Below are 12,405 nucleotides of genomic sequence, written 5' to 3'. Positions count from 1 at the left end.
AAAACAAAACATAAATCCTTTACTACCTGTAATATGTCTGCTACTAATAAAGAAAAATGGTTTCAGTTTAAAACAACTGTAATGCGTCACTTCTAAGTAATCCTAATACATCATATACATATGCTTTTTCCTCACCTAGGAGTGCCAGGGTTTATATTTCCATGGATTGCTTTGCATTTACTAAAGCACAGTGTGTATCATTATCCACTCACCCAGATATGGAATTGCAAAACACAAATGTTTGTTGTCTAGATTCGACTGGATTATGGTGGAAGGGTCTTGTTTGAAATATCTATATTTGTTTAACACTGATGTAAGTTCCAAGTGCCTTCCTGCTTGTCCTCGATAAAACCGCCTGCCTGCTCCTCGCTCCCTTCTCCCCTAGACACCGTCTTAACAGCCCAACAACCTCTTTTCCATATCAAAAATTCAGTAATGCAGGAAAAAAAAAGTGTGTACATGTGTTAGGGGGACACACTTTTGGCCAGTTCCATCTTTTTTTAGGATTCTTGTGGTATGTGTGGAACCAGGGCAACAAAAATGTCTGCAAGAGTTCTGTATTCATAATTCATATTTAATTAGCAATAAATACGAATAAACAAGCACCAAGACATCAGAAAGGGCACACTCTTGTTAATTGGGGGACTGCATTGTCAGTTTTTTAATTTCTGTCAACTGTCCATACCCATGTTTAGACAGTTATATAGTGGGGTTATATTATGAGATAGTTTGAAAAGCATCATCTTTTACATTAGAATTGCTCTTTACTGTATTTAAGATGTGAACAATTGATTATAAAGCTGTGAAACAGTGTGAATGTTGTATATATAGTGCTATAAAGAACTCATGTTGTTAGTCAAGTAAATTCATACAACAACCTTCAGTAAACCACCAGTAAACTTGTATTGATCAGAGATTTTATGTTTCAAATGAATCTGACCCCAAACTGTATAAAAACACCATATTATAAGATGAGGCTGGGCCATCCTTGTGAACACACAGAGTGATTTTTCCAGCTTTTAATTATTTAAAGGACCTAAAACGTTAAAATGACACAGGATGGTTGCAGACAATCATTAGAAAGCCTTGTTAGACAATCTGATGTAATCATGGAATAAATTCTCCCATTAATGTTTAACCAAAAACTGAATTTGTACTCATGCATGACAAGTGCACCAATCTCTTGAACAATCTATTATTGATGAAAGTGAAGAAATATATTAATTCACCAACTTTCTTCTAAAGAAATAAGTTGGAGGGAAGTAAACGTACCGATACAGTTTTTAATCAGATTCATACATGTTAAGCTCCTTACTCTCTTAGCCAACAAAATAACCAAAAAAATATATGCAGACTCATAGATGTTAACTGCATTTAACTGCATTTTCACTGTTACTTTAAAGCCAGAGTCAACGTGCTGGAAATGTAACAATAATAATAATAATAACACAAGTCGTCACATGCCATATTTCTATCATGTGTCATCATGTCAATGCGGTCTTTCACAGTGAAGGTTTATTGGCTTATTTAATCCTGTTACACACTTTGCAATGGTTTAATTGTACCCAACTGGAAAACAGTACCACCAGCTTTTTTATTTCAAAGAACCAATTCCTATAACTCACATACAAGTAGTGGATGTAAACGTGCATTTACTTGGATTTTGTATGTCAAATAAAATTTGTGCTACATGGATTTTAACGTACAGATGACATAAATATTGAACAAAACTAAAACTATTCTATTCTTGGACATAATTAGACAAGGCTAAATCCAAACAGTGAAACTGATGTGTAAACATATTAGAGGATTTACTACTGAGAAGTGGGGGCGCAACTGTCCCTCATGCTCATGATGGTCATTTTTTAAGTCTTCATCAGCAATACACAGTTTAACACACTGCTGAAGAAGCCCACGAGTGACAGCAATGACACTAGTGACCATCATCGCCAAAAAAAAGTTATACTGTACATACCCTTTGGTTTTTGGCAACACTTAGTTGAGAAAATCTAGCTTTTAAAAACCCATAATGTTATCTTACATAATATATTTAATCTTTAGGTTGCGTTAAAGGCATACATGTAATGTCAGTCTTTCCAGAGGCTCCGACATAGGATCAAGCCTTGATGATATGTCTCTGGGCACCAGTGTCTGGTCAACATATGCTACTTGATGTGTTGCTCAATGTCGTTAAAAGCTGCATTTGGCAGGAGGAGACGGAGGCTTCAAGTGTTCCCACATCACCAGATGCCCCGACAGCACCTGTCGCCTGCATGGAAGGGAGCATAATACCTGGAGTAATATATTTTGGATGATCTGCGGATGTTTTGGGAATATTTTTGGCCTCAGCATCTTGCTGCCTGGCAGAGTTCTCAACAAGATCATGCAGAAAAAACAGAATGAAAACTGACTAGCTGCCGACACGCTAAATCATGGAGTGATCGAGGTTCTATTCATGTGGAAATCACCACATGTTGAAGATTTTCCAGCAGATAGCAGAATAATTTCCCCTTAATGTTGCCTTGAAAACTCGACCACATTTATGCCAATATAGATCTTTAAATATTTAATAAATAATTCAAATCTTTTTTTAACATTCCAAATAATCAGAAGGTGAAATTGTACAGTGTAATTTCTTGGTTTTATTAACCCCTTTAAACATGTTATATTTTATATGCACGTATTGGCAAGTAAATGTATTTTAGACAAAACTATATGGCAGGTTTCAGACAAACTATATTGCAGGTTCCTGTTTCTGGTTTACATATTTATCAAATCAGTGAGCATATCTCCAAGATAAGTTGCATATCTTAAAAAAAATATATAAAGAAAAAAAAAAAATGGTGCACTGGGGCAATATAAAAAAAACGATCCAAGGTGCACCCCCTAAATCAAGTTTTGGGCTGTATGTAAAATGAAACTACCATTTACATATTTACTGGTTGATCTACATTTAGATAATTACAAATCGATTTTAAATACATCAAACAGAAAAATACTGTGACAAACAAACAGTAGAGTCAACAAAAGCAAAGTCAGAGCTCTGGGAACTCTTCCAGGTGCAGCGTTTGTACAACTGAACACAAGAGAAGAACATCTGGCTGAGGTAAAGTCAAAATTAAATTAAGGGAGAGGAGGAGACATCAGCAATGGCTTTAACATCACTAATAATCAGAAATTATGGAGGAAATTGCTTACTTTTAGATTCATTTCCTTTCTTATTTCATTTCCTAAATGTGGAAATTATACTACAAATTGTTCTCATGAAGATGACTCTGTATCTAGGGCTACTCCACCTAAAGTTAGGGTATTAGCATCCGTTTACGTAGGGAGGAGGTATTTGCATTTAAACCATCAAAACATTTCCATAAACCCCACTTGCTTCAAGCAGTGGCATCAGTGATTGTGACTGACAGGCTGACAACAGGCTATGACACTGACATGAAACAGCCACAGGTGAATATCAGCAAAACAAACTTAAGCTTGCTACAGTATGATGTCTAACACCATTTCACATGCGTGTAAAACATAGGAAAGTAGACGTGAAGTATAAAAATAATTCCCTCTTGGGTTTTGTGATGTTGCAATTACAATAATTAACTAAAATTTCAAACTTTGGGTCAGATGAGTGGAAAAACAAGCCCTTACACACAGGAAATCTAAACAACTGAACCGATTAAAATAGTCAGACTTGTGTTAGAGGGTTGACTGAAAAAGCTGAAATGCTCCCAATGACACAATGTAATGCGCCTAAACAAGGCAGCAAAACGGGGGAGAAGTGCACATTAGCAATGTTAGGTCAGTAGCTAGCTAATTAGCCATTCAGCTGTAAGAGAACACACATTGCATGATATTTATTAATCTTATATGATGTGTTAACTGGCTGCGTCTTGTTGATGTTGACAAAAATAGATATACGACTTTACTTTTTGCAATAAATTTGCCGCAGAGGTATAGAAAATGGAAACTATGTGCAGTTCTCTCATGAAAGTCAAAACTTCATATAATATACTTCAGTAATTAAAGAACAGGTTTACTGCTTCTGACAACAGTAGAGTGGGAAATCAAACCGCTAAATTGTGCACCATGGAATAACCAAATATAAGCTTCTTTTTTTTTCAAATGTTGACACTACAGACCATGTGAGATCATAACTGTGGACGGACGACTAAAATTTCGGAAAGTGCAAGAAATCCAGTTACTGTACAAGAGCAAAATCATCACTGAAATATTTCATTAACTGGACACCAGGACATGTGCATCAAATGACAATCAGACCAAAACTAAAGTTAGTCATATGTGTCAGGGTTCTTTGATTTGCCACATCTATACATTTTTAAAGGAATATGTCGCCAAAACAAACAAACAAAAAAAAAAAGACTATAGCGGTATTACCTGGATTTAACCTGTAATGCATTTCCACCTGCTGCATCTACCTAATAAGCATGAACAAGCACCTAGAGACCATATAGCCTAAAGATGCAGTGGCTCAATAAACACTTTTCCAATATGCAATGACGAGGAAAGCACAAGATCAAATTCCTTACAAACGCAGCTCAACAAATGCTTCAGTTTGCAGGTTATGTGAACATTTAAGGAACCGAATTCTCTTAACGCACATGGTTTCATTTCAACTAAAGTCAAATCACTGAAATGTCTGTTGGCCTACTTGAAGCAAGCGTCTTAACTCTTGTATGTATTTAAGAGATTCCCACTACTCACAGAGTTAAAAAAGAAACCATTCAATTGTTTGAGTCACTGTTTAATGTGAATTTAGGGAACTTCTATTTTCACAATCAATCATAAGAAAAAGAAGAAGAAGGGGAAAAGGCATTTTGCTCATTCTATAGCTGACTGAGGAAATTCCTTATGGACTTAACATCATTGGCACAGTTAGTGCTGTGCGCACAGTGCCAGACGTTTTTCCCGTAATGTAGCTGCTGGCTTATCAAGAGAATTCCAATTACTATTCTTTTTACTCCCTATTTTGCCAGTAGAACGATGATGCTGCGGTAGATTATGATTGTGCAGCTCCATACATTCATTGTTTAAATAAACCCCTGCTGTGCATTTGTTATCTCCTCTGGTATAATAAAGACTGATCCATTGAAAAATGTATTAACCATTTCTGTAACACTGAGCTAATTGATCTGTAACATACATAATACATGGAATAATGGGAGGGGGAACCATTTTTTGTGGAACATCAGCCACTCTCAATCATCTCTCTTAGAGACGAAGTAGGGAAGTAATACTGATCCATTTCTGTGACTGATCTGTCATGGAAAACTGAATGAAATGGAAACTGGATTTAAAAAGCTAAATAATGTCTATAATATAATAAAGTCATATAAAAATGACTAGGACAGTGTTATCAGCCTGAACCAAAATCTGGTTTCTGCAAAAGCAGAAAATTGGAATATGGGTTTTGGGTGTTAAGTTGGCCAAAATGACAGAGCCAGTCTGGCCACACTTAGGCATATTTTAAGCCTCTTTTTAAGCATGAAAACCCCTCAGACTGACAGTGTTAAAAGTGTAAAAAGCATAATTTAAGGTAACAACTACAGTAAGCTTCCTAGGAAGCTGGAAATGTTCTGACTCTCAGAACCACATGTTGTGCTTAATACTAATCAAGCTAATTCAAAAGCACAGTATCCAAACAGACACAGTTGGAGGGTTCCAATCCAAAATGAAACATCCACCATCTTGAAAGCCTTAAGCTTTCAACTGAAAAATGAATGCTGACATCAAAGGAGAGCACATCTGTGTGCATCTCTTTTAACAATAACTGCAGACTATCAATATTGAGCAAGTACAATTTACTTTCAAATATAAGTAGAGCTTTTAAAGCTGCACTAATCAATGTTTTCTATTAATTATGGATCAAATGAGCACATGTACTGTTAAAGATCTTTGTGACAGACTCAAGCAGGCTTATCTTACTTTGTAGTTCTTCTTAGCTCTGCAGAGTGCTTCAGCCTTTTCTTTCACTTCCCTCTACCTGCAAAATGCACTGTTTTGGTTCAGTCCGTCTTCTCTTTAACCTCATTTTCACTATAAAGACCATCTAAGAAACACAGTGAAGCTTGCATCAGCTTAACAGCGCGACATTTCACTCAGGACCTGCCAAAACAGACCACTTACTGCATTAGGCACATCTCAGAATTATTGCTAATGGTGCTTCATGTCTATTGGATGTGTAAACAAGCCATTGTTTCCTAATACGTTCACAATAACACCTCAATAAGGTGATAATTTGTTAATATTATGTTTACAGCTTATTATGCTGTCATCAAGTGGCCAAAAAGATTAAATTATAGCAGCTCTAAGAATAATAATAATTGTCATCATCCCAAACCTTAGCCAATCAGTCTCAGTTGGGTCAAACAGCATAACTTCAGGTGTTTTCTGGCTGTGTATTACACAGCTTAGAGATGGCAGACAGGAACTACATGCTTCACAACACATTTGGTTTTCAAGCCAGTAACAAAAATGACTACATACATATTTCTATGGAGCTCTGTCTTGGAGCTTTCCCCAGTTTACAGTAGATAGCTCCAACGTTTTACTGTGAGCTGAGCCAAAGACCTATATACTTTACCGTTGTAGGTCTGTCTAGCTGTCGATGTGGGTCAATAAAAGTTCTAAATAACTTGACGTCTATTTAACCTTCATTTTACCATCTGCTAAACAAATAATGTTATCAATAACAGCACTCTGCCGGGCCAAAAAGATTTGTGTAAATCAATGAAAATGATATAAAAGATTAACACTTTCCATTTGAGTCTGCTGTAGAGTAAACTCAGGTCCTAAAGGCAACATTCAGAGAATCACCGAATGGTCAATGTGATTCAAGATACAATTTTTATGATACAATGGAAAAAGTAATATGGAACTGCAATAATAAAACATAATTTCAAAGACATTTTAGAAAAAAATGTAGGTTTAAAAGGTTGTTTTAGTGACCATCCAGCTGGTCGCTCCATCTGCAAAGAGGCTTTTAGGTTGAGAGACTGTTTTGACAGATTTGTTGTTTAAAATAGAAATAGGAAATGCACTTAATTCATACTGAAGATGTATTTGTGGCAGTTTCTTGGTTACAGCTCTATTATGCTTGTCATGTGTCTAAATCCCCCCTGAAACCACTTCTCAAGTAGGATCAAGATTATTCTGATTTCATGGCATCAAAACCATCTGCCTTTGAGTCATGAAAAACACACAGACATGTTTTAATATTGATTAAAATTATGATTTAAGTTTCAAATCCAAATCCTAGCCTGAGCAAAGATAATGATTCAGGTTTGAAAAACTCCATTACATGGAGTCCAATCATGTCAATAGAGTTTGGAAAAGGTGGGCTGGGGCTGGATTCAGATTGTAGAAATAAATGGAAACATAAAATAGTTAAAGACGATGTTAACATAGCATAATGCAGCCAGTACTCACTCTAATGGTAAATGATATTACAGTGTTACAGAGATTCACTATGGATTAAGCAACATCAACTTACTAAACGACAGAGTTTTAACAAGACTTTCCACATCTTCAAATGACACAAGAACACTGAATCCGTGTTTTATGGCTTGAAATTGCCAAATTTAGAGATGTAGAGCATCATTACGGTACGGCAGCGTCATTCTATAAATATCAGCTCAAAAACCTGAATTAGTCAAACCCTACTTAATATCACCATGGCTCACTAACTCATTAAATGACACCACCAACTGTGTTTTGATTAAATGATTAAACAGTACACGTTCATAAGAGGCTTTTGGGGTTATTAACTTGTGTCTGAGTCTGCACTATCACATCAATATACAGCAGATCAGCAGGGGTCAAATGACTCATTATCATATGTCACTCAGTTCTTTTACTGGTAATTGCTGGGAACAGAAAAATGAAAACACTAATTTTCATCCCCTCAAGACTCGTGTGAGCGGCATTTGACCTGTGATTGTACGCACACAAAAAACAGCAACAGTGAGGCGTTAGGTTAGGGCATCGATTGCTAACAGTGAAGAAGAAAAGGAGTTAAAATTGTTGGCCACAGAGTCAAATACAACCAAATATGGTAATGGATGTTATCAGATTATGTGGCGCAGACAACTTCAGGTTTAATTGACTCACTCAGAAACTCACTAAGCTGATGACAGCTCAAAGCTACCCCAGAGACTTGGTGGTTGCACATAGTTTAGCCATTCTAGGCAGAAACTCGGCACCCAAAACCTTATTTTCAAACACGTCGTTTGTCATCTTTAGTGGAGCTGCAATGAAAAATACTGTGCAGAAAAGGGAATTATTTGTTGTAGCTCTTATCAGAAGATATGCCAATATCTTCTCCTTTATAACAAATTCAGCTACAATGCAGGGCAGGAAGGTGCATATTCCACCTACAGCTTTTGTGCTTTTTTCTTTTTTAAGAGCTGTTGTAATTATTCTACATAAGCTCTAGGTTGCACACACTTGTTTATATTCCTACCTAAAACCCTCTATATGATCATGGGAAAGGAAGAAGGGAAAAAAAGAGCATGACGGGATGATTCTGAGTTTGTTTTATTCTACTGTGTATAACTCAAATGTATTTAATTGTGCAACAAAAGATAACACAACCCGAGTACTACCAGAGGCATTTTGTTATGGCTCAGTAATCACAGGTCCAGTGTTAAGGTATTTTGATGATTCTATTCTCTGAGTCTATGTCACAGTCGGTGCACAAATGTAATTGCAATACTTTTGGATCACTTCAGTAAAACTAACAGTTCAGCAGAGGTTAAAAAAAAAACTCTCAATGTATCTTTCATGAAAAGAAAGGCTTCTGCATGATTGCTCTCTGAACCTTTCCCCACTTGCAGGCGTATGTAGATTTTGGGCTAATTTTGAGCTCTCGCTCTAAAATGTCTCGCACATTATTAAAAACACTGAGCACAGGATGACAGAGTAGTCTGAATGTTCACCTTTTAAAGCCCTTTCTGTACAAGAAACCTCTACAAATACCACCTTTTTAAATGTTTTACAGGAAAACTGTATTTAGCTAAAACATGGGCTAGAAAGGAAGCATTTGGATCTTTGTCACCAGGTACAGGAACTTAATGTTTGTGTGAATATCACGAGTTCCGCGTAGGTGCCATAAAAATACTCTCAAGAGGGCCATCTTGTTAAAAGGCAGCACAATAGCATGTTGAGAAAGGCACATTAAATGTGAGAGATTAAATAGATTTAACTGCAGAGAAGGAGGAAGCCTGAGAAGCAGCTTCGAGACAATAGGTTCTGAACTATAGTACCTGCTTTGCCAACAGCAGGGATGGTTAAGTGAACAGCTCAGTGACATGCATCTCAACACATCATTTCATCACCATGTGTCATGCTGCAGCCCAAATGGGAGTCAGAATATGCTGTGCATCGCATCACTGAGAATTTTTCATTTCTATGCTTTTATTGCATAGCTTTGTTTCGGTAGTTGACTAATAGCTGACTGCAAGAGAAGAAAATACAAGGCCCAGCTGAGCAGAAAATACTCTCTGGAGTTATAACAACAAAAAGAAAGTGAATAGAAAAGTAGGCCTGTTCTACAATACTGTTACGGTTTATAGGTGTTATGACATCACACCCAGAATTCAGTGCAGCTTTGCACAAGATATTTATTTTAATGAAGATCGCAATAGCTCTCAACATTCACTGCTCCCCACTCTATTACATTTATGCCCTACAGAGTTGATCTCCTTTTGTGTCGTCCCACTAGCTATTCAAGAAAATAGGCTACTGCCGAGCACGTCGTCAGCCTCTCTCCCCACTTCTCTACAAGACCACAATGAGCCTGGATTGAGGCATGAATGATCATTCACCCAAAATGTTTGATAGATGTGCACACACACACATCAACACACATACACACACACACACACACACTCACACACACACTGTGTTTAGCTGTAATAATTAGGGGCATTCTTTTGCCACCAGGAAGAAATATTGTTATGGAGAATTAAGGGATTTAGGGCTATATATTCTGTCGTGTGTGATTCCTATAGCCCACTCAGATATGTCACACTCTTATAGCTACCCCCCATATAACATCTGTGCGTGTGCGCGCGCATGCGTGTGTGCAAGCATGTGTGATGGTTTCCATGTCCCTGAGAGGAGGAGAAGACACTTTGTGTGTCAGACTTGGCACGGGAAAACGGAAGAAAATGTGTTTCTACAACGTGACTGCATTCAAAGCCTGAAAACTGTAATTTGAGATATGAATTCATTACACGGCCTCTCATCAGCAAACACGGGGATAAGGTGATGCAACAGCGCCGCTTAGCGTCGCACGGTGCCCTGTCTGAGCCGCTCTGACTCTGTGTTCCTCCCCCCCCGATCGTCGTTTCCAGCCGGGGTCCTTACCTTCCGTGTCACAACGCGTGGCTGCTGCAGGTTTGCGGTCGCGGAGGTTTTGCGCCTTCTTCTTCGGAGTCCGTGCGACGCGTGTTGAGTTTTATTGCCGTGGCGTGAGGGCCCGTGCAGGCAGCCACCGTGACCTGTCCGCTTACTGGCATTGTGGTTCCTTCTCACAGCGTCAATGAAACCAGAGGAAAAGTGTTCAAACTTGATCTGAAAACAAAAAGATACAAATATGAAATGTCCATTGCGCAGAAGATCCTAAAAAAAAAATAATCTGACTTGTTGAATTTGACTCTGTTCTATAAAAAGGACGCGCGCTTACAGGCTGGTGCCTGTAGCCTGTTTATAAGCTATAAACATTATTACCCAGTGTCATTATAGGCCTACTCCTCATGACTCATTAACATTGTAAGTGTTTCAAATGTCAGTGTCATGTTCCAGATGCTGGTGCGTTTGTGCGCGTCTCTGCATATGTGCCATGTTATTTTAGTTTAGTATATTGTATATTAGTATATTAGTGTATGTCGCAGCACAAGTGCGCGTGTGTGTGCGCCTCTTTTGGGGATGCTGACAGACGGGTTTACAGGACGGAAAGCTTGCGTGACGAAAACACAAGTTAAATTCAAAAGGTAGAATTGTGTACGGTGAGAGAGATGAATTAGTACAGTGTGTGTCAGATATGGAGAAAGAGAGGGAGAGATGGGGGGGGGGGCGTTAAAAACAGCCTGTGGCTCCTTGGTGAATATTCCCCTCACGCTCCCCTCTCCGGTGCCGGGCTCGTCTATGTAGGGCATGCAGCAGGTTGTGTGTCGGGGACTCGGACAAGCGAAGGAGCGGAGAGAGGAAGACAAACCAGCCACCCCACCTCCCCGGCTCTGCTCCACTTTGAGAGGACAGTGAGTGTGCGACAAATACTGAAACACTGAAACACGACAAGTACTGTTCAATCTCCTTGTCACCCACAGAGAGTTCAGCTCAGCACACACACACACACACACACAAAAACCAAACTAATAAAGCTAACTCACCCCATTCCCGTGACACATCTCTCCAGGCGGTCAGGTGGAGATGACATTGCAGCCTGTTACTCCATTCGGGTGCCCTCGGCAGGAGTGGGAATCACATACGACTCTCCTCCGTCAATTAATCCATCAATTTCTCCTCCATCCAGTCTCCCCCAGCAAAACACCACCACACGGATAAATCCACCTGTCTGCCTCAGAAGGACCCCCCCTCCCCTACACCGCCGCTTCTCCCGCGGTGGATCGGTGGTATTCCTCCCGGTGAAGATGTCAAACACCGTCCATTCAGCGGCGGAGGAAAACAAAACCGCCGTTGACGTGCGTGGATCAGTTGGATCTTAGGATCCAGAAGAGCCGACGGTTCGGGATCTCCGGCGGCAGTCCCGCGCGTTCCGCAGTGAGGGCTCGTGGACAGGTCCGCGCGCCGCCTCCTCCTCCTCGTTCCTTGCGCCGCTCGCGGATTCTTGGAGGCTGAAGAGGGGATTCCGTCACAAATAACATCAAAACACACACACACACACACACACACACACACACACATATATGAACTCACACTCTCTCTCTCCCATCCGTCTTTGCTCACTCACCCGCTCCTGCTTCTCTCTAACGCGCTCTCCGAGCGAGCACCGCGCTCCCAGCAGCGACCAAAAACAATTCAGAGCAAGTTTAAACGGGTCGAGTTATTTTTGTAGCTTTCTCCGCCGCACGACTGAGGTGATGCACAGGCAGCTGACCGAGCGCACGGGCGGTGAGGAATAAGGAAATATTCTCCGGCAGTCTCCTTACCCCGCAGCCCGCCCGCCCACGCTTCGCTGGCTGAAGGTACTTACACATCAGCCTAGTTAATTAAACATATGGGCACATGGGCCTGAATAAGAGAAAGATGGTGTAGTGGTGGTAGTAGGGGAGGGCAGGGGGTGGTGGTGGGGGGCGCAGACTTGGGTGACTTCATCTGTCCATTATAAAATATCTAAAAGACATGTGATGGTGCGCGCTAGAG

At 39.7% G+C, this 12,405-nt stretch overlaps 1 protein-coding gene across 1 annotated transcript in view; it reads right to left on the bottom strand.

The window, feature by feature from the left end:
* The window catches only part of grin2ab (glutamate receptor, ionotropic, N-methyl D-aspartate 2A, b), an 81,114-nt gene extending 69,462 nt beyond the window's left edge, over nt 1–11,652 (bottom strand). The window contains exons 1-2 of the mRNA XM_026359128.1: nt 11,412–11,652; nt 10,387–10,593 (exon numbers count right to left, since the gene is read on the bottom strand). Of these exons, the coding sequence (XP_026214913.1) occupies nt 10,387–10,593; nt 11,412–11,429 (225 nt within the window). The 5' untranslated portion in view covers nt 11,430–11,652. The remainder of the gene's footprint in view (nt 1–10,386; nt 10,594–11,411) is intronic.
* Between the last annotated feature and the right edge of the window lie 753 nt (nt 11,653–12,405).

Source organism: Anabas testudineus, chromosome 1 (genome assembly GCF_900324465.2).
Source record: "Anabas testudineus chromosome 1, fAnaTes1.2, whole genome shotgun sequence".
NCBI lineage: Eukaryota > Metazoa > Chordata > Actinopteri > Anabantiformes > Anabantidae > Anabas > Anabas testudineus.
The sequence above is the reverse complement of the archived record's forward strand: the minus strand, read 5'-3'. Positions and strand labels throughout refer to the sequence as shown.